Below are 27,626 nucleotides of genomic sequence, written 5' to 3' on the forward strand. Positions count from 1 at the left end.
ATCTCGTCTCGAGATTCGCTTTGTTTTTTTCTGGATGTGACGATTTCTTACAGGACTCGCCATGAGGGATTTTTACTATTCCTTTCCCGTCAGCATCCCAATGCCTCGAAATCATCAAATATGTGGAAGTATCAGACACTCAATTAGAAATCAACAGAAATCCAGTTTCTGAGAATAGTACTGACAACAGCGGTCGAGTGATAGAGGCTTCCGCCCCCTAAATGAATAAATAATAATTAAATAAGCTGCGCACGTGCTTGTCAAAGCGGAAAGAACGTTGATGACAAAACAGAAAAGATGAGAGAGCAGAGCATCAGCTTGAAATTACTTTGGGAAGAGCCTGAGATGATGTTTATATCACGACTGTGGACATTAGACTATGATAAGTGATATCGCTACTTAGTATGGTACTTCACAGGTCTGATAGCGCTTTATTTATAATAATAGGTAAATAAATATCAGACTGCAATTGGACACTTCTAGATGCTTATCAACAAGGAACACAGACAATGCGTACGCAGATATATATGAAAATAAGAGTCATACAGGACCACACCAGTTCAGCGCTCTTTCTCTTTCTCTCTCTCACGCGTTCATTCACTCAACTACCCACCAACCCATTTACTCACTGAATGATACAATTAATATATTACAGAAAAACGTAAAGAGGTATATACACACGAGTACAGCCATTGAGAAGAACATTTTGCCTGACGGCAAAGAATTCATTGTTAAGATTTACACACGGGATGAATAAACAACGATTGTACAATCCTCTAAAAGAAGACTGAAATTATGCTCTGTTATGACAAACGATTTACAGTCACCAACAAATTTAAGTTAGACTAATTTCTGGATAGCAAAGTCTTGCTTAGAAATTGTCTAAAAGGCTAGTCAAAAGGACTTTGTAAAGACATTTTTTTCTCTATTCTTTGAAACGAAACTTCTTTTGGAGGCTGTGGACTGTTTTAATGGCGGCCTCAAGTTGAAATCACAGGTATAGGTGTACCCCATCCTACAATACAATTGCGCGTAGGCTCATGGCTGCACGTGTGCTGCAGTGAAAAAAATCCAGTTCTCGTGGGTACGATCATCTCATCACGTGAGCTTGTTACGTCACATGCGAATAGTTCTTGTCACTGCCGTTTGTCACGTTCTAACAGTACTAATGAGAACGACAATACGTTGCAAGCCACGTAAAGGTTTAGCGTCACACCCTCCTGTCACGTAGTTGTGGAGCTGTAATCTCGTCACGTAAATGCATTACGTTGCAGCCACGTACAGTCGCGTGCTACGTTTTGTTCGTCGACGTGATGGTGACGCGTATCACAGGGGTGAGAAACTCCTCTCGGTCCAACGATCCAGAAAAAGGAATGTCTGTCCTCGGCCCCGCCACTTCCCCAGCAAAGTTGTCGTCGCAGATGCCGGTGGTGTCGTCATCACTGATGCACACGTCATTTACGTGGTCGTCAGCTTGTGGCTCTCCTCTATGTGGACTCGTACCATGCACGGACGGCCGTTTGCGATCTAGTGGAAAGCAAGTACACAGTATTGTATCAGAATTTATATTAGAATAAATGTTGTAGAAAATGTTAGAAAGATTGTAATGTTCCTTCTGTGGTCAGCAAATGCGACAAATGACACGCACACCGCATACACACGCATACAAACAGGTATGCAAATATATGCGTCATTTTCTCTATATGTACATACGTGCAATAATAAAACATGTATCCACATTATTACGAATATAATACATACAGACATTAATACACACGTATATAAAGATTAGTAGTTTGGTTGAGAACCTGCATACGGCATTGACATCTCAACGCTCACAAATTCACACACACAAACACACCAGAAACTACCACAGCGACCAGCAGACAGAAAAAAAGACAGGTGCATACAGACAAAGGAAAGCAAAGCACCAGGTTTATCTCACGAAGGACGGTTTAGCCTACACTACTACTTGTGACTGGAAGGTGGGCAGCAAACTTACTCAAGTCGTCTGCGATCTGCTTCAGGACCGAGTGGCCCTGCGACTTGCCGAACCTGTCATCCGCTCGACGCATCAAGGCCTTGCGAGAGGACATCGGACCCAGCAACGACACTCCCACCCACTTCCGGTTCTTCGCCTCCTTTTCACCTCCCTCCTCCTGCTGCCTGTTCCACGAGTCGTGACTGCAACCAAAGGGATCTTTCAGCGTCGACGCAGATCCTGGTGTGACCTTTTCTGGGTTGTGATGAGATCCAACTGGGTTGGGGTCAGAGGCCGAAGGTCGCCACTCCCTGCCGCGGGCCCCGTACGCCGTGTTCGGCGGTGGCGGTGGTAGAGACACGTCAGTGGCGTGCGATGACGTCACAATATGTCCGTGTTTGCTTGGGAAAAGTGCAACAGAGGAGCGGTCGGACCCCGAGGGGGTCTTCTTTCCTTGAAAAGGGGACATACCACTGACGTTGAGGTGGATGTTGTGAGTCACGGCAGGGTACACGCTGGTCCGAACGGCATCCGTGGGCGTCGTCTGTCGAGACCTGGATTGGTGGAGATGGTGGTTCGAGCCCAGGCTCGCAAAGCTTGTGCTCAGCGATGGAAGCTTCGGGAGAGAAGACCTTCTGTTGGAGAGTTCGCCGAGACCACTGTGACTGCTGCTGGGGCTGTTGCCAAACAGAGCCAGCTTTTTTAGGCGAGCCTCTCTGAGGCACAGATGCATTCTTTATAGTCTTTAGCACCTTCACATATTTTGTCGTTGCTGTTGTCTTTCCCCTGCTCGGACACCACGTCAGCTTCCTTCAAGTTCTGTGACCTCTGAGGAAGATCAAATCCCAGAAAAGAAGGGACAGCCAACTTGTTGCCAGCATCGCCTGCTAACTGCGTTCCGTTGAGTCTGTGTCCACCGTCCAGGCGTCGTTTGAGCAGGTAGTAAGTCGCCGAGGATGCGTTCAGCTTCCGAGCTGTGATGGAATGGAGGACGTCGCTCTCGTTGAAGCCGAACATGGTGGTCATGCACTTTACTATGCTGGTGTCGATGGCAATGGGTGGAGCCTTGGCCACCTCTGGGTGGCGCGTGATTGCCTTATTTCCATTGCATGTGATCCAGCTGTGTTTCAAGACATCAGTGATGGTGAGGCGACTGCTTTCTTGAATTTCCAAGAGTCCTGACAACAATTCTTGTAGGCCTAGGGTACGCGTGGAAAGAAAGAAAAAATACGACTTTTGTTATGTTATGGAAACATCAGTATGAACACAGCCAAACATTAATAAATCAAAGCCTGTGGATATTATCTTTTGTACAGTTTTTATAAATTAACCGACATAATTATGCAAACCATGCAATGCAAATGCTCTCCTGTAACATCATCATCATGTATTTACAAGACATTGAAACTGTGTGTCCACTCTATGAATACTCCAATATTTCTTTCTGGATGTGTTTCTGGTACTGTAGCCGAAGGATATTTTTCAGGTGAGGTATGGGAAAATAAGGACACACCTGTGGTGAGGAATGAGGGGATCGTTGCTCCCCGAAGAATCAGTGCATGAGTTGCGCCAAATTATCCTGGTGCTCGGACAGGAAGGGCAGGCGACCGATCACCATAGCGTAAAGACAAACGCCCCTGAAGAAGATTCAACAAACAATCAATCTCTTTCCTTCTGTTACCATTATCTCCCCCTGGTATAATCAGGTACCGATTTATAATAATAGATGGGCAGAGAGTATTTTCCACACACAGGCCCGAGCAGGCTTCAAACCCAATGATCTTCTCCACAGTAAAAAAAGTAACCATCACATGATAGGGAGTGTCTCATAAAATCGGACACCACACCAAACACAAGGGGAGACTACTCACAGACTCCACATGTCCACAGAAGCCCCGTAGCGACGGTTGCTGAAAATTTCTGGAGCGGCATAGGCTGGGGACCCGCACTGAGTGTTCAGAGAGTTCTGTCGCTGACACAACGAGCTTAAGCCAAAGTCTAGAGAAACAGAAAGAAACACACATTATATACATATATACATATATATTATACGCTCTCTAGAAATATATCCTTTGAGTCCAACTGGCAAGTCATGAAGAAGATGTGAAATACTGCGGTCCATTAAGTTCCATAATTATACACACGTAATACGAAAAGTCAGTAAAATATATAACTGTAAATTTAAGGGAGACAAGTGAACTGTAAAAGGACTGTATTGGTTTAATAAAAATTAGAGTTTTTAACTCAACCATCTGACTTTTTAACTTTTTTGAAAATAACAACAAAGAAGGAAACAATGAATACTGTTGTGTATTAGAGAAGCATGGTGGTTGTGCAACAGTTTGTGTGTAAATGTTATTGTTGTGAAGTGTATCTTAGATTCAAGAGTGGCATTTATTTTTCGATCAAATTACGATGCGGGTGTAAAAATGATAGAAACAGTATATACAAAAATACAACTTACCAACGATCTTGATGTCTAATGCAGAATTAAGAAGAAAGTTTTCTAGCTTAAGATCTCTGAAAATAATTTAGGGAAAAGGTAATTTTTGTAAGAGCAGTTCAAGCCATGTTTTATCGAACGATGACTTGCATCTGAATATTCATCTTTTTGTCTACATGTGCACACTCACTATATTGCTACTTTCCTTTCTCTCTCACTCACTCACACACATACGAAAATACAATTTTCGGCGCATTATCTAAAATAATTCTTTTCAGACACATTTTCAAATGTCTGGCTAAAAAACTATTTTCGATGAAGGTTACACAAACTGCCAATCATGTGTTCAACATTAAATGATGCATTCACAGTTCATTCACACATGGCGGCGTTCAGAAATTACTTGGCTGAAACAACAAAAGGACAGCCAACAGTTCCTTGGTTTTGAGAACTATCGCTGTCCATTTTCATGTGCGGAAGTCGTGGGAACAGGGTCCTTAAAGCCACGTGATCATGACGTCTACATTCACACACCTGTGCACAATGCCGGACTGGTGGAGGTGGTCAACCGCAGACACGATCTGCCGCATGAAGCGGCGAGCTTCTTCCTCCTCCAAACACTTCCTGGCAACAGGAAGACAAGCTCATAATGGCGAAACTTCCGGTACATAAAAATAGATTGTTTAAGTCCATAACCGCAAACACACACACACATACTGTTTTTTGTCAGTATAAGACAGGACACCATGATGGTTTCTGAATACACACGAGCTCGGCGTCATCCAGGCCATGCCAGTGGTACGAGAGTAGGCAGGTAGAGAGAGAGAAGTCACCTGTCAGTGATGTAGGCCTGCAGGTGCCCCTTCTCGGCCAGCTCCAAGACCAGGTAATAGCTGTTGGGCGTTTCCATGGCTTCTAAGCAGCTTCACGACATGCGGGTGGCTGACGTGCTGAAGCAGGAGGGCCTCTCGCCGGAAATGACGTCGTACAGACTCGCGCTGAATCATCAGACGCTTGGAGATGACTTTTACTGCCACCTGGTTTGAACACACACACACACGATAAGCATTATTTAATCAATATATAGAAACAAACACACCTGTACACACGCACGTACACATATGCATACAGATATAGTCGCACACTCACACAATCGTTGGATAATTATACCGTACACATGAAACACCCGTGAAAGTACTTCAAACCGCTTCATCAAACAAGAAAATAAAGCTCTATGTCATTAGAGTTGTGAGTTAGTTGAAGGTGTTAGAGAAAAGAAAAGAATGCTTATGTCAGGACTTAAGGAAAAAAAAAAAAGACATCAATGGTAAACTTCACGAAGAAGTAAAGACTGTAAGCATTTCCACAAGACTGTGCTTGAGAGAGTGTATGCAGGTGTACACAAGCTGGTCCGACATCAACACTTCATAAAGACAGACCAAAGTGTTCTTTGCCAAAGTGCAAAGCCAAATACAATATTTGACAAATTATTTTGATGTCCTGACCATGTTTTCTTAAAAGCTTTTGGTCAAAGGACGGTAGAACACTCCATAGTATATCCGACTGCATAAATGTCTTTCCTTTTTTCTGCTTTATTTTTCTGTTCACGATGAAAGGTAAATAACTTCAGGTGGCGCCAGGTTGCGAGGCCTTGCACAAACAGCTCCACCAGACGTGTGGACACAGCCATTTGGTCCTTGAAATCAATCAAACAGCCTCGTACACCTTCCACAACAGCGGTCCTTTCTGTATGAATGCGATTATCAAAGCCCGAGTTTGTTTACAGAGATTTGTCATAATGTGAGTGAAGCCTGATAACACATCCACTGCCAGTTATGTGTTTGGCTTCAGTTAAGCTCCGTACACCAGTCGTGAAGTGTGCTCAGCCCTGTAGGGAGGAAGCTTGCAGCTGTTCATGGCAGTCCAATGGCGGTAAAATTACCTGAGAATGGGTAGAACTAGTAGATTACAATAGTGTCAGACAGTTTCCAGTTTGCCAGCTTCCGGGAAGTACCCAGGAAAGCAAGTGATACCCGTTTCCACGTGCTGATGTGAAGTGTGTATGCGAGGACTGCAAGAAATGTTTTAGAACCGTTTTGTCTTCGATATCAATGGCGGCTGTCACAGGAATTTTATTGCCAGAAGGCTTTGTATAATAAATGATCTGATGATCTGTAGGAAAGTTATTGACCAGAAGGAAGGACAAGTAGAAGATAAAGAGGAGCAAGTGAAGGGGAGGAAGAAGAAGAAAGAAAAATACGCCAAAAATTCCCAACAACAGGTATGAGAGGTCGGGGGCCCCAAGACGACAGCTAACGATCCCTTGAATACGTCCCATGGTCCTTTGCACACAACCCAGTGAGACAGCATTAAGGTGCTTAGTGTGTGAAGCAACGATTTATGAGGTGCTCGACTCTGTCATCGCACTAAGCCACCCAGAACAATGGGGCTGTCGTTAAGGACCGGCCAATCAAAGTCTCTTATTGCCGATAACTGTCCGCCATCGCCAGGCATTGCGTACGAGGGTCAGAGGTCGCACGCAATGGCAGACTGGCACGCGGAGGCGACGAAGGGTCACGGGTTCTAGATGGTTCTTCAGCCGTGGCGAGCGTGGGATCGCAAGTGTTTCGCAGTGTGTTCTTCTACCTGTGGACTTGTAAACGTTCACACATTTACGTTTGTACAGTTTGCTGTGTTTCAACAGTTTTAAACATTTACACGTGTGAACTTTGACCTTGCTGACGTTCACAGTGGTTTGTGAGGATATGTGAGGCAGATATGTGCGATGGTGTTGCTGTTTGTTGATATTACCCTATTTGGTTTTTGATTATTGCAGATGATGAGTTGCTTCCTCATTGTTTTGCTTTCTTGGACAAATAAAGTTGCACCGTCGTATACTTTTACAGCTGCGAACCTTCATTCTTAAATAAAAATTAATTGACACTTTAAATGACACACATTTCGAGACTAGACTGGGGATCATCAAGTACTCAGAAATTCATTTTCGCTCTGGTAATATTTCTGTTTGATTACCAGATGGAAATTTTTGTATTGATTATTTTCTCGTCTATTTTCATTCCACTCGTGCCTTTTCCTACCTGCATGCGTGTGCATAAGTGAGCAATCACTGCCAGGTATCTGAAGGAAATATTTTCGCCAAAGTCACGAAAAGGCCGACGGGAGAAAAAATTTATTCCTTCACAAAAAGTATGACACCCGAAAAACTGTCTAAAACTTCAATAGCTAGATTATGAAATCATTATGTTGCAAGTAAAAATTCTGTCCTACAGATCAAAAGCGATATGACGATAAGTTTTATCCAAAGAAACTATTATATTTTTGACAGCACTTACTATTAATTGCAGACCGCGTGAGGGCTGTGCTTTCAACAGAAAAAGAAAAATGAGATACAAATGGTCTTTGCATGATCTTTTGCAAAGGCGGCGAGACTGGCTTTTGGCCTGAAGACCTACTGAACAAACTATTCCTCCCTCCACAGAGATGACGACTCTTCGTTTTCACTTTGCTTCAACGGCTGTTGGTCTTTCTATTCATCTCTAGCTCACAGGAATTTGATTTACGACCAGAAGGTAGAGAGGTAAACGTAAAGCCCAGACATTGAATGCTTTGACGAAGTCTAACAAGACATACGAGACTGTATCCAGGTCGGACTAGGCAAGGTGTGTTTGTGTCAAGGTACACGGAGCTTCACAGGTAGACACTGCCAGTCCTTTCATCGCTGCTGAAATGAGTACAGCTTGATTGTAAAATACTTTTGTCCCCGTTCATACGAGAGAAATGATCGTGCTTGCGGCTATTTTTTTTTCTTCTGACAATCCAGCAAACGTCTTCTCATTTTGCTCCGTCATACGGCAGACATAAAGGGGAAGTAATGGAAGAGGGGACGGGGGCAGGGAGATAACCTGTCACGCCTTTCAGTGATAAGCATGACCTGACTTATTTTAACGTGGAGATCGAACACGTGAAATGATTACCTACCGGACCTTGCGAAGAGCTCAGCACCGAAGCTTTTCACTCGTTAGTCGACGCACAGGTGCGGGAGAAGGGAGAAGTGTAGAGTGAGAAGAAAGGAAGGGCAATAAAACGGATTAGGTTTTTCCAAAGGCAGGATTATTATTCGTGACATATTGAAAGAAACTGTTGTTAAAAACTTTCTATCAAGCTTGTGTGTGTGCTCCCACCCTTATGGAATTGTCAGTCATAAAGAGTTAGAGACAGAGGAAGACAACGAGTGAGAAAAATAAACAAACAAAATAAACACGTAAATTCTCTCATTCATCCCATTACACTCATTCTCTTAGCCTCGTTGTGATATCAGACTTTCTCGCGGTCAAACACCTACCTTTTCTCTTGAGATGATGTGGGTAGCTATCCTCACTTTGGTGAAGGAACCCTCTCCAAGAACTGACCCCAGGATGTAGTGGCCAACCTTCTTCCTCTTCTCGCTGTCACCCTCAGGCATATTCTGCATCGTCGTTGTCAGCATCCTTGATATGAACAACATCATCGACAGCATATAGGCTTAGCCGAGGTCAGAGGTCGTCGCTATTCTGACCTTCCGAGATATTGTTCCTCCATCCGACAAACATCAAACTATGAACATCAGCATGCTCGTATCACTTTTCCTGTACCTCTGGACACCCAGCTTCTCTTCACAACACTTTGAAACGTAGTTTTCAATCCAGTAAGAACACACAAACAGTTTCTCCAGACATGAAAAAGTGAGGCGATTCCTTATTCAAGAAAGTATGTTTGTTCATATGTGGACTAGTTTCTATACCACCCTGTGTGAACAGCCCGACAGCGCTGTGGCATGATTCACAGGTGTGACATGCTCGAAGATACTACCTCTAGACACGCATTTCTTTGAAAGCGAAGGCCCACCGAGGGCTCAGCTTCGAGGCTTGAAGAAGAAAAGAAGAAAAAAAAACTGCGTCAAGATTGTACACGCCGGTTATGCCACAGATACAGCGTGTCTTCAGCGGAAGGTGTCAAAGGTCAAGATTTCGTCACCGTGCAGTTGGCTGTGCAGGGTTTTGGCGATATGAAGATAAAGGTGGCTAACAGCACGCTGATGAGATCTGCAATGAGGCTCAGGTAGAAAGGCCACAGTCCTGCTGTCTGCGCCGCTACACGGGGCTCGTGCCGGGCGGTTGCGAAGGTGCAACGTCGTCTGTTGTTGCGTGGCCCACACACTGGCAATAAGAGCACAGGCGCTAAAGGAGCACTGTCGCGGATTATTTATTATTATTAATATTTCGTTTTGCCCTTAGTTATGCACAGGTGTGCCTTCTTGATTATGTCAAACACAACTGAGTGTATATAAATATAAAAATGGCATGAGCCTGTTGGCAGCATATTCTTCCACCAGGCATTGCTTCAATATTTGACAGCAACACCATAGCTCTTATTATCAGGTATTATCATCGACAGCGATAGATTGACACATAAAACATGCTATTTATATAAAAAAAATTCATTTGTCTTTTGTTGCAAAATTATCCAGAAAAATTGTGAACTTTGTGTTTAAACAGCTGGAAAATTTGTTTAGCAGAAGGATTGACCTCTAATTAAACGATTTTAGTCCTGTATTAAATCTGGTACCACCCTTTTTCTAATAACAATGTTACTTTCTTTTTCATCTTTATCTCTTTTAGAAAATGACTTAAGTTTCATGCATGCATCAATGCGATTTCATCTCAAATTTTTCTAACAAAAGCCTACCATATCGGATATGGTCTCCTTAAATGAAACTGTTCTTTCGCAATGGAAGCATTGAAACTTCATATCTACATGGACTAAAATGAATTTTCTTTAACATCAGCCTCAGCTTCCACAGCAAAAACATATTTTCGAATATGTGGATCTGTATACAAAGACAGCACCGTAAGTATTAATCGTTGCCCACCAGGAGAGTCTAACCTATGAAATTTTAGAAGCCAGTGGACACACGATCTTTAACTAAAAGCTGAAAACCAGAAAAATGTTAATTTGACTCTCTTCACTTGACCTGAGAAAAATGTGGCAACTTAAAAGTTGCTCTGCGCATGGCCTGGCCGTTCCGGAAGTTGTCTTCGTCAGATGGAGACGTCGGCCATGCATGCGCAGAGCCGGTAAGTAGTCTGGAAATGCTGGCGAGCACAAGCGACAGAACAGCTCTTCGCCCTCACATTAAGCTTATCTGCTTCAGTCTGCCCGTTCGTCTGTCAGTCATTCAGGCAGTCAGACTGTCTTTCTTTCTCTCATTCTCTAACAACTCTTTTTCTGTCGATCCTTGACAGTCTTCCTATCGTCGGACGCTGGCACCCTTAAAACTATCAACAGTTTATCCCAAATGTTTCACTTTGTATATAATTATAAATTCAGATTATTTTTAACAAAATTCCATTTAACGTGTTGTTAATATGATTCATCAATGTGATATGCAGGGAGATGTTCCGTCTAGAGACACCTGGCGGGATAACCTGTCACAAGGGTCCTCCCTCACTCAGGGTGCTCGGCACGGCACCTCTCAAGGGAGCCCATGGTGCTCTCGGCTGAACCTTTAAGGACGGAAATTTCGTTCACATATATTAAAAAATATTGTGAAGAGCGCGCTGCATATCGGAACAAAAGGTTGTTGCTGGGCACGAACCGAGTGGTTGGCAGGTTCAGATGTCTGAGCAGACTCGACGAGAGAAGAGGTTTAATCCCGGTCGCTGTATTGAGATGGAAATTATGTTTCACTCCGTTCTTTCGTCGTGTCAAGGCTATAAAACTACCCTGGGTATGTATGTTAAGAGAACAGAGAGTTTTGGTGGCCGTCGTTATAGAGTTTTTTTCTCCTTCTCTCTCTCACACAAACCTCGTGTACCTGTTCTTATCACATCTCTTACACATAATATTCCGATAAATATCACGCAGGCCAGACAGGTACTGCTGCGTGAAAGGAGATATGAAAACGTCTTCTACCCAGCTGTGTGCAACGGGTAGAATGCTCCGGCACCCTGCACTCAATCTTCTTGGTATTTTCACGGACCAGCGACGTAACATTCAGGTGTGACCCCCAGAGGTCAAGCCAGACAATCAGAGATCGAAGGCCGGTCTCCGCTTGGCTTCCTCCACGCGCTGTCTGGCTGCTGCACGTACACGCCCTCTGTTGTCACGCGCGCATGCGTGCTTGAAGGGCCGATTGTTATGCAGTAGCGTGGGTTGTGTTCCGCGCAAGTTTTATTGCGCATGCGCCTTGGAACGGAAGTGACGAACGAGGTTGGGAATGTTAGGGTGTGCATAAGTCGTAAATAAATGGGAATTAAGTTCTCGCTCGTCAAATGCTGAACAGAAATCCTCGACGTTCTAATCTCACCACAGCTCCAGACAAAAAATGAACGACAAAGCAGACGATGGGAAACATCCGGTGGATTTATTAAAAAGGTTTCAGATTCAAGAATACAGACGGATAAAAAGAAGCAGTGAAGGACAAAGACATAAAACTGAGGAAAGAGACACTGGTTAAAAATATACACAAACTTTAGTTACACTTTTTAGTTTTTCAGAGGGACTGGTAGAAATCCAAACCTCAGCAGACAGGGACAAAAGGTCCATACACAAGACAGAAGAGGAAGGGAGAAAAAAGGTTGAATTAAAAATTCAAATTACGGCAGCAAGATAATGAGATCGGTTATAAAAAAAATAACATCAACAATGTTACTTGCTGGCTAAGACTTTTAAAGTCAATAAAGCCAGTGAAGGAAAGTATACCCTTCTTCTGCCGGCATAAACGGACACCAAACGTTCAGCAATTTTATTTTAAGTTGACGAACGTGCTTGAATCTCAAGGCTGTTATATGGTCGAAGCCACTCCTTAACGGTCTCTACATCGAGAGTACAGGTGAGTGACGTGAGCCCATTGTAAGCACCGTTCACCTGCAGGATTATGTTAATGAGGGAGGTAAGAGTTGCATTATAACCGTCACCCACGGACCCAACGTCTGACTTGACGAGAAAGCATAGGAACATTTATACTTTCCAAGCAAAGGAGAACAGTTGTGTTTAGTGCTGCTATCTGTTACTGAAGTGTTGACTAACATCGGATTTGAATATCAGTTTATATATACGAGTATAAATTATTTAGACGTAGAGTTCGTGTGTATGTATGTGCACATGCAAATGTTTGTATGCATAACTTAGACTAACGGACAAAAAAGTTCACAGAGAGAGTAAAAGTTAACAAAGGTACATGTTTGTTCTAGAGAAAAGATCAAAACAAACAACAAACAAACAGACAAACAAAGAGGCACATTCGTTAAAGAGTTAAAGAAATGGATTCACAGTGGAGGTGGTGGCGTCGTTACAGGTGGAAGAGAGGGGAGAGAAAGTTTAAGGTTGTAAGGTTTTAGTTGGCCAGCCTTTCAACCTGCAGCAGTTTAATTAAACTAGTATATCATGTCTTCTGGCTGAAATTAAAAAAAAAAAAAATAATATAAATAAAAAGCAAGGCAGGTGAATTCTTTTGATGTCCCTGTTCACCAGGTAGCACTTCCATTTGATCTTACTTCTATATATCATTCTTATTGAACGTTGAACACTCTGTCACAGACATTTCTCCAGCCTCATCGATTTGCGATGTCTCATGCAATAAATTAAACTCACCTGTACATAATCAGCAAAAAGAAAAGAAGAAAAAAAGGAAGAATCAAGAATGATAGAAGAAAGAAAAAAAAATAAAAGAAAGAATGCAAAATCCTGCCAAAAATAAAATAGAGTATGCCGTTAAACAGGCTGAGACTATTGCCTCGCACTTAAAAATTCATTCTCGGCCCATTAGTTGTGGGTTACGGGCCCTGACGTGATCAGATCGATCGTTCAGGTGACCTTTGTGTGCAGGCCTCGTGTTCTACGGAGGTAGCAGTCTATCGATCACTTCCTCTCTCGTCAGCCGCCTCGTCGTCATCGACAAGGATTAATGTCAATCGACCTGTGTAGACAACGGGACGCGTTTTGCTGCAAAAGTCTTTTTGCTTCACCGGGACAAAGTAGAGGTTACCCCCGAGTGTGATTATTACATCCTTGAGTCCAAACAGTTTGGGGACTGGGGATTGTTGTTTGAAAGTTTCATGGAATTTTAGCAAAGAAGTAGTGATGTAGAGGAGTTTGAAATGAGCAGTTTTAAGTCTATCACGCACATTCACTCACACAGGAGCGAAAAAATAAAATACCACAGTCTGTCTTCTTCTCGCTCTTTCATCTCTTCATTTTCAACTACCTCTTCTTGTCTTCTCCGCTTTGTCCTCTATTTCTGTTTTCTTAATTCGCTATCATATTTCTTCAAACACAACTACACACAACTTCAGTCATCCCCAGTCATCCCGAATCAAGAACAATTTTCATATCATAGACTTTTAACTAATGTTGTAGATGTTAGATGACGTTGAAGTTATAGCATGATTTGAATTTGAATTTCAAATAACTGACTTCATAATTAACTGGGGATGAAGTGTCTGGGATTAAAGTCAGTGTCGGGGTATGAAGTGTCTGGGGATTAAGTGACTGGGAACCATTATATATATCTTACAGCAAAGAGAGAGGAACACACTGGGAGCATGAAGAAGGAAGTAATGTTCCAACCATTCAAAACCAAAAAAAAGACATTGCACACAACTGCAAATATTGACCAAAAAAAAAAAAAAAACAAAACAAAAACAACAACAAAAACAACAACAACAAAACCAAAAAAACCAACAAAAACAACAAGAAGCACTCTTTCATCACATGAAAAGTACTTGACGCAAAAACATACTTTAACAATCCTTTTTGCATTTTTAAGCTAACGAAGAGAAGAATTTTTTACTGCCAATAGTTAACACCACAAAGAAATGCTAATAAAAACATATTTAGTGCTTACGTTCATACTAATAGTGCTAATGATTATTTATTCGTTAATTAGTAGTGCTAATCAAACAACAAGGCCAACTCTTCATTAAACTCTCTCGTTCCACAAATGAACTTGATTGGTCCGACATTAACTTTGTCTGTTTGAAAGGGGCAGTGGCATGTTCAGTTTACAAACACATCCTCTGGAAGTGAGTATGGTAGGACCCGTCGCAGTGAAGCTGAAAAGAATTTCGGGCTGTCGCCATGGCGAAACGACACTCTGACCCCTCGTGCCTGTAGTTCACAGACATGCAGTTGAGGTCTAGAGAACACAGATACAAACAGCCGTCTGCAGACAACGAGTAGTATAAAAAGTTGAAAAGATCGTAATACTCGTCGGATTTGCAGGAATCTGGATATTCCAAGAAAGTTGAGAGTAGTCTTGTCTGTGGACAATCTGTAACAGAGGAAGATGGCGAGAGCTTAGAATACCTTGGAACAGGGTTTGGGTCAGGTAAGAAATATTTACCTAAGATATCACGTGTGCTTAGCCCCGTAAGATGAATATTAAGGTGAGCAACATCTCCACGACGGAGTTACAAATAGGTATACATATGCACGCGCACATGCAAGCAGACAGACTTACATGTGTACAAAGGAACGGTCACACAGGTAATATCAATCTCTCTCACACACACACACATATTCGTAGATTAACATTTAACTGTACCTGTCACACAGCTGAGTGAACCTTTGGAGAAGAAATAGCCTGGCGTGCACAGACAGGTGGATGTGACAGGATAGCACACAGAGTTGTCAACGGGACAGTCCGTGTCGCTGACGCAAGGCCCGTTGAGCCAAGCGGAGCCTGTTAATACATTGTCTACACCTCAGTGATACTCGATTGCAGCAATTTCAAAGATGAAAATGGTGAGTATGAGGAGAGACAAAAAAAAAAAAAAAATGATGATGAGGAGGAGGAGGAAGAAGAGGAGGAGGAGAATGATGATGATGATGATGATGAGGAGGAGGATCTGAAAGAGAAGCAATAAAGGAAAGACCTGACCATACCCAAAGCTGTGCCTTCACTTCCTGCACACAAGTTAAAGTAACGAGTGCCGGGAGACGTTGTGGAGGTGCTAAACGCGAAGCTGACCTGTGTCACGTGATACGAGAAAGCACGCGCACGCCCCGCCGCCCTGTGCTGCAGGTGAATACGCCACGGTGAGGGTCGACCCGAGACGCAGGCAGCGACGTACGCAGTCCACAACGGAAACTACGTGAAAGATCTGCAGATGATCGCTGGGGAACATCATCCCCGACAGCTGAGGATCCAGACGGAACCGGAAGTAAGAGGCCCTGGGGTCTCCAAGCGTTTGGAGCAATGGTCCAGAGATGGCCAGGAGAAGAATAACTGCCTCACGCAATGCCATGTGAGCGACCAAGTGCGGAGCCCAAGAGTGCATCAGTAGCCGTTGGTGGCATCAAGATATACGCCATGACAGGCAGCTCTGTGTCGTGGTAACACTACATACCGAGTACTTTGTAATGTGAGACGCATTTCAGAAAAACAGTTTGCAAATAACGAAAAAGAAAAATCGTTCAAATACACAGATACTGCAATATCCTCTTTCCCAAATAATACTCTCTGAGTACCTAAACAGAAAAGCTCACGTGTATGCATGTGCTGATACATGATATATGATACATGTGCATAAATATTTTTACCTAAAGCCTATAAACCAATCATCATATACAAAGCAATGATGGTTCTGTGCCTATGTACTTTTCTACATTTTGCCTTAGAAACGAAGAGCCCATGCCCTGATATACCTATAACCTTGTCTACTTTCTTATCTATTCATTACCTGCTTTCTTTCCTGTTTATTTTCTACCTGTCTGCTTTCTTGTCTATCTGGTCTGCATATATATCTTTCTAACCCACTATCTGTTCCTATCCTACCTGTTAACTTTCCTGTCTATCTTCCTGCTTGCCTACATAGGTACCTTCAAGAAAAAGGCTTTTAGACTGTTGGCATCAAGGATGTCCCACACTTTGTGGACTTCCACTTGTTTTTTATGATTTTTTTTAAGGCGACTTGATTTGCTCAGATGATGCCATGTACCTCTCTCTCTCTCTTTCTCTCTCTCTCTCTCAACGAAATTGTGTTTCGCGATCTTGTACACATCATTATTTAACACTTGATACTTGGACCTGTCTGTTTATACTGTGGCGAGTGAATTTTGTCCTGGCACCCTCCGGATAGTTCAATGTTGGGAGGTGGTGTGATTTTGTAGAGAGAAGAACAACACAGTATCGCCCAATCTTTGTGTTTGACCTTCGCTGCCATCTAACATCAACAGCTGAACCTTCATTAAAATTGCAACACACGAATCAGAGCTTTCCCCAAAGTAAACTTGGTTTCCTCATCTTCAGAATAAAAAATTCATTTACGAGATTGTTCAGACTGATCTTGTTTCATTCTTTTAGGCACGATCGTCTTTATTTCTATTTTTAAAAGTCTCTGAATCGAAAAGTATCTTAAGATTTACAAGAAAGTCTGTAATAAACTTACCTTTCCTGCTACAATGGCCTGACAAGTTTCAGTTCAGTAAATTTAAATAGAAATTAACCGAAAAATGTTTTTCTTATTCAAATTGACTCAAAAGTTCTTTTTAAATAGATGGGGTATCTTTCTGCGCTTGTATGTCTGTATCTTTGATTTATTGTCTTCCTGTCATAAGCTGTTTGAATATTATATCTTACGTATAAACAGGTTAATGGCTTCATCAATATCTCTACCAAGAATGAAAAACAAGGGACGCAACCCAGCAATAAGATCATGACAGTGGTGTTGTCCTCCCCTGGAGTAGCACGAGTACCCGAGCGGTGATTGCAATCAATGAGCTGAGAGATTAAACCAAAATGTCTCGTATTTCATCTTCGTGAGATCCACTCTAGCAGTTTTTAAGAAATCTTTATTTCAACAGAACTTGTACTCAATGCCATCAACATGTAGCTGCATTAAAAATACACAACAACAAACTTCATTGATCAACAAGTAAACCACTGAGGCGGGTACACTACTACTCAAGTAGCTGGCCACGTTAGAGGGTATTATACGAAGTGGTCTTCTTTTATATGGCCTACCCGGATGATAGGGTGCTTAAAATTATGTGAGAAAGGATTGCTATTTTATTTTCCACTAAAAATGCTTGTAAGTGTATAGGATACATCTTTTCAGTCTCTTTCTTATAAGAGTTCCAAATGTTTACAGATTTTTATTTGTAAGTGTTTTCTGTGTTTTCAGTCTCTTCTGTAAGTACTGCAAGTGCTTTTAGTCTCTTAAAATGTGTTACAATATTTAAAATCTTGTATTACAATTGTTTTAGTCTGTTTCTTGGATGTCTGACAAATGTTTGAGTTTTGTGAATATTGCAAGTGTTTTAACTCCTTTCTTGTATTACAAGTGTTGTCAGCCTTGTAAGTGTTACACATGTTTTTAGTGTTACAAGATTTTTAGTCTTGTAAGTATCACAGGTATTTTTAGTCTCTTTCATTGTGTCTCAGTGTTGTATAATTGTATTACAAATGTGTGTACATGTAGTCTCTTTTTGGGATGTTCTACAAATGACTTAGTCTTGTAATACAAGTGTTTTAGTCTCTTGTCTCTCATAAACAAAACAAGTAGTTTTTTTTATCTTGTAAATATTACAAAAGTTTTGGTCTCTTTCTTGTAAGTATTGTCACTATAATTATGTAGTTTCTTGTAAGTATTACAATTGTTTTAGTTTCATTTTTAGTAAGTGTTACAGCGACTGTTGAGCACACTGAGAAGAAAGTTTGAATGCGTCTGCTCGTCGTTAGAAAGGACAACAGATCGGTAGAGGGACCTTGGGCAAGAAATAGTCTGGTCAAATTGTAGGACATAAGAAAGAGTAAGTAAGAGATATGGGATACTGTGTTTTGAAAAATGTTTTTAAAACTCTTTATTCAAATATTTTTCCTTCTTCTTTATTTTCTTTATGTACTTTAGTATTCTTTTTAAAGACATCATTAAAGACAAATAATTGCTGAGAATTTCTTTTGTATGAAAGACTCGTGAGAAGACAACAGGACACAAGTTTTATGACGGTTGAAGGATTTCCATGGCACACACCTGTAACGATTTTGCGGACCGCTCGTATTTACTTTATGTACGCAGCTTCGGGTGCGAGCAGACACAAAGCTTAGCTTACCCATAATCTTGCATAATCTTCTGAGTATTCAACAGTATCTTCCCAACCCACTCTTTTTCTCTGTCTCTGTCTCTCTGGGTGTCGAGTGAGGGGTTGTGGAGAGAGGGGTGGCTCCATGACAACTGTTATTCCGAGCTTCATGTTATTTCAAGTTCAAACGATAGCAGCCAGTTCAATATCTGGGTGGTGTGGCAGTCAACATGAGTAGACAAGTGCCTGCAGCTACCTACACACTACATTTCTCCTCTCTCTTTCTTTGGAACATCAAAGGAGTCATGGACCTTCCCTTCTCCAAGTATTTCTGGTTCTTCTGAGCGGTCTCCGAGGAGAGCTTATAGTGAAGTCTGTCTACTTGAAGTCTCTTCCTCAAACATCTATCGCCTCGTTTTCAGGGTGTACACTACAGACCTACATGGTCAGGTCTAAACTGGACTGTGTCCGTCGCTGCTTCAGCCTCACTTCCTGCGTCTCACTGACGTACATGGCGCAGGAGCCGGATATGGCGTCATGCGTGTGTCTCCCGTCATGCTCAGCGACAAACAGAAGCGTCATTGCATCTCCAGGAACCGTTTACATCAACATGTGGGGCGAAAACACACCTACCTTGGCGTCAGGTACTTTTGCACGCATGCGCAAAGCTTGGATTTTCTTTTCTTTTTTTTTTTTTTTTTTTTGTTTGTTTGTTATATCTTTCTTCAATTAATACGCAATACGTCTTTGTTCAAAACATAATGTTGTAAATCAAAACAGTGACAGAGAAAAATAATTATACACAATAATATGACTCACAGATAGTGAGAAAGATATAAATATATACATAGTATCAGTCAATCAATCACTAATCTATCCATCCACAAATCCATGCTATGTCAGACAAACATGAAGACAATGTACAATACTACGGAGGTGATACCTGGCTCTGTTTTCATGTCAGGTTCTCTGTGGCTCAACAAGACCTGCACCTACGCTGAGGATTGCTCAGATCAGAACGCCATCTGTTACAATACCTCCTCAACATCCATTTGTCTGTGCACACCTGGGTATTTCTATTCCAACAGTTGCAACACCTGTGTTCCAGGTAAGCAAATAAACCATCAGTCTCTGAAATATGTCCCCGACAGGCTGGAATATTTTTTTAATATTAAAGTTCCCTTAAAGTTACCCCACATTTCCATCATCATATCTACAGGAATGTCCACTGTTCCTTCGCAGAATGTGACCAACGCAACCTGCTGGACACGTTCGTGGAATACAAAGGAGGATGTCTCTACGGATACGATGACATAACGTTCCATGGCGTCACACATGGTTGTGTCGAGCCAGTTGTGCTGCCAACAAGCGATGTCTCACCTTCGATTACAACTTCGAGACCACAATGTGTTTCCTAAGCTACCAAACGGCGCTGACGTCACACGCCTTTAGACAAAATTGCTCCAACCACTACCAACGGATGTGTTTCTGAGAGAACTTTTCTCTCTTGATATGTAGTCTTACAAACGTGTCAACACTACAATTCAGACGCATGTGTTTACCTTCACAAGTTTTATGCAGGTGTCGTCACATCATCATCATCATCGTCGTCGTCGTCGTCGTTCTTTTCCTCGTCATCATCACCTTGACCGACACCAGCTGAGGACTTGTTCTGCTGGCTCACCTGTGCAGGTCTTTTGTTGGTTAATCGCAGCGGCCCACAAGGTTTGTGACTTTGATGCCTACCTGAGTGAACCACCTTGACATTAATCTTAAACTTTCCGAATTTAACAAAAGTCTGAAAAATTTTAACATTCTTAAACATCATTAGGAACTGTTTTCATTTAGTACTGCGCACGAACACACACAGAGCGTGTGGCGAGAAGTCGTTTAACAAGTCTTTTGATATGTCATTATCATTAACAACACAAACAAGAAAAGAGCAAGCATGTGTTTACTGCTTGTACAATATAATGACACATGGATCTCAAAGTAGCAGTTGTTTGTTTGATCGTTAAACTTTGCCAATAATTCTCTAGTGATCGGACTGCGATGTTAAACAGAGCTTCTTCTGTGATAACAATCATGTTTGTATTGATACCATCAGCTGCAAACAGAAAATAATAAAAAGGAAGATCAAGCTTTTATTGAACGGTTAATTGTTTTTAATTTTCTTGTCTTATATTTTTACTGATCCCATGCTTTCAGATTTCTTTTACTGTTGTAGACTGTAGTTGTACATGCTTGATTCTTTGTTTGACTAGAAAATAAACAGTTGCAATGAAAGTCCACATAATGTGGTTAGGGCATGTTACTTTATGTTAGTCAACTGCATAAAAATTTAGATTTTTGAAATAGAAAGTTGCAGTTTTAAAATACAGTTCAAATGACTTTGAAATGCAATTAAAAGAGTTTTAAAATAGTTTTGGAATTTGTCATGGCTTTCAAGGATATCATTTAAGGTTAGAGAAAATACTACATGATGCGATGAGTTACCTGTCTTTGCACATCTGCGTGGTACTGTTCCTGGAGTGGGGGGCGATGAACGCTCACTTTTTATCTCCACCTGAAAGTGTGAATATGATCTCCAGAACAGGAATGAAAGAAAACAGCTCAGACTGAGGGACGAGCAAGTCTAGTCTACATTCAGGATCTGGTGAATAAAACTAGAGGGTCATAGAGGACACAGAGGGAGACAACTGTAATTGTCTGCCCGAACTGGTAAAGAGGAGGAAAGCCATGACATCGAATCAACCTCAGCAGCAAAGACAGCACAGCAGCAAGTTACACAAGTGTTATAATACAGATGGTACACAAGAAAATATTATGCTAGACAATAATTAGTCAACACAACACACCACGATGGATTATAAATGTTTTTACACCCTCCCTTCTTCCCCCACACATACTGCTTCTTTCTTTCTCTCCGAGGTTGGAATACTTTCTGTGGAGGGCTCTCTCTGAAGTCAACGTGGTACCCATTCTTTCTCTCTCTCTCTCACTCTCTCACGCACGGACGCACACACCTCACTGCCTCTCTTTACTTAAAGCATGAAAACATCACGTGATCATCGTGAACGACGGACTGCCAAGGAATAAATATCTCTGACTTCCGACGCTTTTAGTTCAGCTTTTAAAATTATAGACTGGAACTTTCTGGTCTGCACTCTTCGATGCGCATGACTCTCTTTTATTGTTATTGTTTAAAATTCAAATTATTTTTACGTTAAAATCCTGTTGTACTTGGATAACCTTCATGGGACCGGCGTGTGTGTGTGTGTGTGTGTGTGTGTGTGTGTGTGTGTGTGTGTGTGTGTGTGTGTGTGTGTGTGTGTGTGTGTGTGTGTGTGTGTGTGTGTGTGTGTGTGTGTGTGTGTGTGTGTGTTTGTGTGTGTGATCATGTGAGGCAGTAGGACAAACTCCATCGCACCTCCAGAAACCCTTTACCGCAATATTTCTCCTTACTACAATAATACTTTTAAGCTGAACACAACACACGGACATTTTGTAAGTGTGGTTGTTTGTGGAAAGGAGTTGTCTGCTCTAACTGACAAATGGCGTGAATGTCATGAGACTTAATAAACCTTGAATAAACAAGGACAGCAAAGCAGCAGCCTTGTGTTTTGTCGTTCAGGGAATTTTGAAAGTTCAGCTAGTAAATAATGTTTTTTCTCTCATTTTTTCACACACACACACACACACGTACAACACACACACACACACACACACACACACACACACACACACACACACACACACACACACACACACACACACACACACACACACAACGCTTGACAATCCCCCGCAGATGACGATGAGGATGAAGAGGTTTCTACACGAAGAGACACAAGTTCAGGAATGTCACTGAGAGAGTCATACAGAAGATGGCGGACGAAGACTGTTGTTTTCCAGCTCACGGACATTTTTCGAGCAACTGCTGTTCTCTTATATATGACGTCTTTTTCTGCTTCAAGTGACGTGGAACAAATGACGCACACAAGACGTCAGACACAAGACGTCATTCGTACACAACCTACCACAACTCATTCCAGTTATATATGCTAAATATAGTAGTTGAACGTTGTTAGCTTAGCGGTAGTTTTACTATTTGGAATATTTATCTCTTTCACCATATTTTATTCGTTCTTATTTTCTTCCATTCGCTCGTTTTACTAAAATATTTTGTTGTGGCACAGATCACTTCACCTGCAGTTCTACACCCACAGACAAGAGACAGAGAGAAGGAGATTTCGCTCATGCAGTTCTTTGCACGTTGTTTCGAGAGATACCTAGATATTTTCAACAGCTAACGACTTAACAGGCATGAAGTTAAGAAATATAGTTTCACTGAAATATTCAGCAGCAACCAAGCTTTTCGTTTTGTCCACAGACAGTTCAGCAAAAAGGAAACAAGAAATGTCCTTCACACAAGTTATTTTTCTTTTGAATGTGAATCCACAGCCACAGGGAATCTGATTTTCTTTGTTCAACAGCCGTAACTATAAAGCGAGAGTAAGTCTTTTCTCCATTTTTTTTTTACCCTGGGCACTTACACCACCGCCTTATACCTCCGGCTTCAGAGTAAAAACAGTACGCCCGAGAGGAGATCTCAATCTATAGATTGATTTACTGAAATATTTAAGTGTTTTTGTCTTGATACACTCAATATTTATTTCAAACTTTTATCTGACGACTTTATACCACGACATTTGTTTCCCAGACAGCGCGGAGCAGGGAGGACTCATCCAGACACCTTTAGCTCGAGAAACATTTCTACCTTAGAATCAGACGGTCTTATATTATTCCTCCGCTTTTTATTCGTCTTGGAGACCATCGCCATGAATTTCGCCGTCAAAATGTTTCTTCTTCTGCTTGTATCTGACGCCCGTGCAGCAAAATTAGAGTTTTCCTACTTACGGCGCATGTCACAGTCCTCAGCCTCGATTCCAGACTGTACTCTACAGACCTACATGGTCAGGTCCAAGCTGGACTGTGTCCGTCGCTGCTTCAGCCTCACGTCTTGCACCTGGTTGACCTACACGACCCTGGCACCTGATAAAGGCTCTTGTGTGTGTCTGTCATCATGTGTGACATCATACACAGCCACCACCACCACCACGACCTCAACCACCACCACCACTACTTCTCCGGCAGCAGTTTACTTCAAGATATGCGGGGGCAAAATGTACAACACAACTTCTGGTAATTGATAACAACTTCTTTTAAGATTGGATCCAGAATACTTATTTTCTATGAAGGTATAATTTTTTTAAATGATGAAGTTGTGTTTAAACACTCAGTTGCTTCCTGTTTTTATGTAACGGATTTTTTCTTGTCCATCCTGCGTGGTTTTTCTGCTACTTTATAGTATTAGGTGGAGTCACTTCTTTGTCCATGTGATTATTAATTTAATCAGTTGACGGAAGACTTGGTTAAGGATAACACATGCTACTTTCTACTTCTGTAAGCTGCACGCCACAGATTTAGACTTTTTTCAAAATAGTTTTAGGTTTAAAATACGACGGAAAATAGCTTTGACTTCTTGTATCAGGTATGTAACCAGTCATTACCTTTGTCGACATCGTTACAGGTTTTTCTTGGCTCAACAAAACGTGTTCCAGCAACAGAGACTGTCCAGCGGACAATTCCGTGTGTTACACTCCGTCATCTACCTGTCTCTGTACACCTGGATATTACTATTCAGTCCGGTGCACCTCCTGTACTCGAGGTAAATTCGCTTTTATCTAAACACAAAAAAGTACACAAAGAAAAAGCAGGTTAGAGTGAGTTACGAACATTGTTGTAATCATTTCAGTCAGAGGCGGCTGCCCCATTGGTAGCAGACACTAGAGGCCAACCAAACGGAAACAAGTAAACCACATGTATGTGTGAACCTAGTAAAAAGAAAAGGTAAACTTTAAATGAAAACAAATGTATTTACGAACAATATTATTTATCGTTGTTAAAAGCTCATCTATAACGATGCAAAAAGATGCAAAAAAGAAAAATGAACATTGCTTCAGAACTCCGGCATACTTGACAAAATTTTCTCTTGTATCCCACAGATTGTGACCCCAGTAACCTACGGAATACTTTTGTGAAGTTCACAGGAGGATACCTGTTAGGACATGATAACCGTGTGTACTCTGGAGTAACCTATCGGAGGTGTGAAATGATGTGCGCCGCCGACAGCCGTTGTTTGTCATTCGACTACCCGCCTACTACCTCCGGCTGCTACTTAAGTTACGACACGGCCCTCACATCCAACGACTTTTATTCAAACGCCATGAACACCCAAGACTATTATCAACGGATGTGTTTATAAACGCGATTGTTTACGTTTTGTAGACCCGTTATGTCACAATGTTGACGTCTTGTATTACCCTTGTGACAAATATTTTGTATAATTGTAACAGTTGGTGACCTAAATGTTTTGGCATTGAAGCTATTTGTTGTGTTTGTGGTTAGTTTTATTCGCTTAGGTACACAGTCGTAGAAAAATCATTTGACTGTGACTTTGACACACTCCACTGTTTGACATCAGAGGCTGTAGTCATGAAGCGAATGTAAGTCGTTGTACTGGGGGCACCATGAGGAACTCAGGGATAACAGATTGTTTCCAAATCACAAGGCTGTGTTCAGAACCTACAGATGTTATTTTACTCCTGAACCAGTAGTTGTAAACCGGGAGCACACGTGCGCCTGGGTCAAGAATTTAAACCTGTAGCGTCCACGGGGTCTGAAAATTACTTCGGGAAGAAGACGCTTCTCCTGGAGTTTCCCATGTGACCTCGGGGAAATGACTCATTCTCGCGTTATAACTACGACCCCAGATGATCGAAATTCTTACGCTTCTATCAAACAGACATTCTCATGTTGCTGTAAAAGTTTAGAAAGACCTTCATAAACTTACAAGCCCCACGACGACTTCAGTGTACCGTAGTGTACAGGTGATAGGCAATTCATTAGGAGCTAGATACTCTTGGGTAGAAGAGCAGAGGTCAACGTACCCAACGACCGGAATAGACCCGGCGTGTAAAGTTGTTTCTCTTGACAGACGAGACTTTGTCGGGAGTGTGGTAAAAACAGACAAGAAAAATAAATAATTTCTTTGCTTAGAGACAAATATATAACTGTCACATCAGTTACGTTGTTGATTAAGACGCCATGTATGGTGGACCAACATGTCATGTATAGACACATGAACAGTGTCCCTTGTATTCCCAACTAAAAAGAACTGAGCCAACACAAGTTATGTGTTTTGTTTCTTCGTCATCACCTCCATCTAAACCATTAAGCTGCCTCTCTATGTCTTTGTCTCTTTCGTTTCAAAAGAGGAAACTGCAGTAATGTCTATAAAATGGCACTCATATTAAACCCGATGTCAGCAGTTACCGTGATAAAGAGTTGTCCTCGCCTGTGTTCACCACCACCAGCTCTTTTGAATCCGTCTTTATTCAACGCTTCTGTGTGTGACTGTTTTGTGGTAAATGTCAGAAAACACGCACATCCTCCGCACATTCTCGTCCAGCCCGTAGTCCCCATAATTTTCAGTGATAAAAAAGTAATTAAAAATAACAAAGATATGGTTAGCGACTTAATGAAGTCCACTTTATTTTATAACATCGCTGTGCATTTTGTTTTAGAACGAAAATGCCAGACCAATGAGTGCTAATGTATGTCTCTCTGTGCCACACTGCTTCCGGACAGAACAATGCTGGATATTTTCAGGAACAAAAGCGTAAAATAAAGATTGATTCATTCGCGATCCTTGAAACATAAGCGGACTTTCCTGAAAGGAGTTTTTGAATGCCGTAATAAAAAAACAACAAAAAATGTAGGCTTATAAACTGTCAGTCCTGACTGTAGAGACCAGTTCTGCAAACATCTATTCATAACTTTGTTACTTGAGAACTGGACACATCGTATTGCCTGTGTGGAAGAGAACAGTTTGCTCACATACGTGCATCCTCCACGACAGACAGACTATTGAAATCACAAACAACTGGTTTTTCTCAGTTTCATAATTTTACTCTCGCGTTTTGTTGGATTATTTTCAGATATTATTCCGTCATGATTCGTGTCTTAATTTTGTCTTTCCTTCTTGTTGCCTCTGGTGCCAGAGGAATGAAGAAGGAAGAGGCCGTGTACTTACGACCCATGTTGCAGCCCTCAGCCTCGATTCCAGACTGTACTCTACAGACGTACAGGGTCAGGTCCAAGCTGGACTGTGTCCGTCGCTGTTTCAGCCTCACATCTTCTACCTGGTTGACCTACACGACCCTAGCACCTGACAGCGGCTCGTGTGTGTGTCTGTCGTCCTGTGTAATATCAGACACCACCACCATCACCTCCACCACAACTCCGACAGCAGTTTACTTCAAGATGTGTGGCAGCACTTTGTACAACACAACTTTTGGTAATCGTCCACTAATAACTACATACAAGGACATACTAAGTGGCTCTATGTTAAAATGAAGCATGTCTGCAATTATCAGTTGCTTGATCGGTGAATGTTCCTATTAATTATGTAATGACTATACTGCAATCATCAGAGAGTTACTTCTTGTAGGATTGCACATCTAGCTTAACGAGTATATAGTTTTAATGGTACTAGATGTCATAGAAAATGACAGTGATGTTCTGTTAATCGATTTGTTTTGATGTCTTTGTGATTATTTTCTGTTTTTGTGATTTTGTTGTTGGTGTTGTTGTTGTTGTTGTTGTTGTTGTTGTTGTTGTTGTTGAAGCATCATTTGCGTTTTTGCTGTTTTTTTGTTGTTGTTACTTTATAATGGTAGTGCAGTTATTTATTTGTTTATTTATTTACCACTTTGACAGATATCTGGGAGTGTAAGACAATAAATAAAAATATTATGTTTTTTCTGCTTAAACAATCTCACACGTAAGTAACATATTATAATTTTAAAATAGAATTTTATAAATGTACAATATAATTTAAAATAGTTTAACCGTTTTGCACGCGAGTATGCAGTCTGTTGTGTATTTTGTGGATGTCATCACAGGTTCTGCATGGCTGAACAAGGTGTGTGCTGGCAATGACGACTGTCCAGCGCCGAATTCAGAGTGTTTCCAATCGTCGTCTACTTGTCTTTG

General features: G+C 41.6%; 3 protein-coding genes and 1 long non-coding RNA gene across 5 annotated transcripts; 2 read left to right on the forward strand and 2 right to left on the reverse strand.

Moving 5' to 3' along the window:
• Window positions 1-1,291: 1,291 nt before the first annotated feature.
• LOC112566022 (SNF1-related protein kinase catalytic subunit alpha KIN11-like) lies at window positions 1,292-9,803 on the reverse strand. The gene is given in 11 exon segments (XM_025241945.1): window positions 1,292-1,527; window positions 2,003-2,697; window positions 2,850-3,141; window positions 3,495-3,545; window positions 3,548-3,618; window positions 3,853-3,979; window positions 4,446-4,501; window positions 4,959-5,048; window positions 5,258-5,343; window positions 5,345-5,461; window positions 8,788-9,803. Coding segments are annotated over 11 exon segments (1,995 nt in total). The 5' UTR covers window positions 8,962-9,803.
• A 4,203-nt stretch (window positions 9,804-14,006) lies between these two features.
• LOC112566668 lies at window positions 14,007-15,774 on the reverse strand. The gene is made up of 3 exons (XR_003099674.1): window positions 15,369-15,774; window positions 15,028-15,165; window positions 14,007-14,754 (listed from the first exon to the last, which is right to left on the reverse strand). It is a non-coding gene; the product is annotated as an uncharacterized LOC112566668 (long non-coding RNA).
• Window positions 15,775-18,135: 2,361 nt separating this feature from the next.
• LOC112566797 lies at window positions 18,136-19,971 on the forward strand. 2 transcript variants are annotated; one of them, XM_025243160.1, is made up of 4 exons: window positions 18,136-18,236; window positions 18,929-19,150; window positions 19,471-19,614; window positions 19,749-19,971. In XM_025243160.1, the coding sequence occupies exons 2-4, from the start codon at window positions 18,949-18,951 to the stop codon at window positions 19,922-19,924; spliced, it is 522 nt and encodes a 173-aa protein (XP_025098945.1). In that variant the 5' UTR covers window positions 18,136-18,236; window positions 18,929-18,948; the 3' UTR covers window positions 19,925-19,971. The 2 variants fall into 2 exon arrangements, with proteins under 2 accessions (XP_025098945.1, XP_025098944.1); XM_025243159.1 differs by lacking the exon at window positions 18,136-18,236 and having other exon boundaries at window positions 18,638-19,150.
• Window positions 19,972-23,117: 3,146 nt separating this feature from the next.
• On the forward strand, window positions 23,118-24,919 carry LOC112566776. Its single transcript, XM_025243128.1, has 3 exons — window positions 23,118-23,711; window positions 24,100-24,237; window positions 24,575-24,919. Exons 1-3 carry the CDS (start codon window positions 23,348-23,350, stop codon window positions 24,832-24,834), a joined length of 762 nt encoding a protein of 253 aa, XP_025098913.1. The 5' UTR covers window positions 23,118-23,347; the 3' UTR covers window positions 24,835-24,919.
• The last annotated feature ends 2,707 nt before the right edge of the window (window positions 24,920-27,626 follow it).

Source organism: Pomacea canaliculata, linkage group LG6 (assembly GCF_003073045.1).
Source record: "Pomacea canaliculata isolate SZHN2017 linkage group LG6, ASM307304v1, whole genome shotgun sequence".
Taxonomy (NCBI): domain Eukaryota; kingdom Metazoa; phylum Mollusca; class Gastropoda; order Architaenioglossa; family Ampullariidae; genus Pomacea; species Pomacea canaliculata.

Bases quoted from the DNA above. Each gene is read 5' to 3' on its own strand.
- LOC112566797 (XM_025243160.1), top strand. From the start codon at position 18,949: ATGGTCAGGTCTAAACTGGACTGTGTCCGTCGCTGCTTCAGCCTCACT. The intron at 19,151-19,470 runs GTACTTTTGCAC...TTTTCATGTCAG, and splicing joins CACACCTACCTTGGCGTCAG to GTTCTCTGTGGCTCAACAAG. The intron at 19,615-19,748 runs GTAAGCAAATAA...GTTCCTTCGCAG, and splicing joins TTGCAACACCTGTGTTCCAG to AATGTGACCAACGCAACCTG.
- LOC112566776 (XM_025243128.1), top strand. From the start codon at position 23,348: ATGAATTTCGCCGTCAAAATGTTTCTTCTTCTGCTTGTATCTGACGCC. The intron at 23,712-24,099 runs GTAATTGATAAC...ACATCGTTACAG, and splicing joins AATGTACAACACAACTTCTG to GTTTTTCTTGGCTCAACAAA. The intron at 24,238-24,574 runs GTAAATTCGCTT...TGTATCCCACAG, and splicing joins GTGCACCTCCTGTACTCGAG to ATTGTGACCCCAGTAACCTA.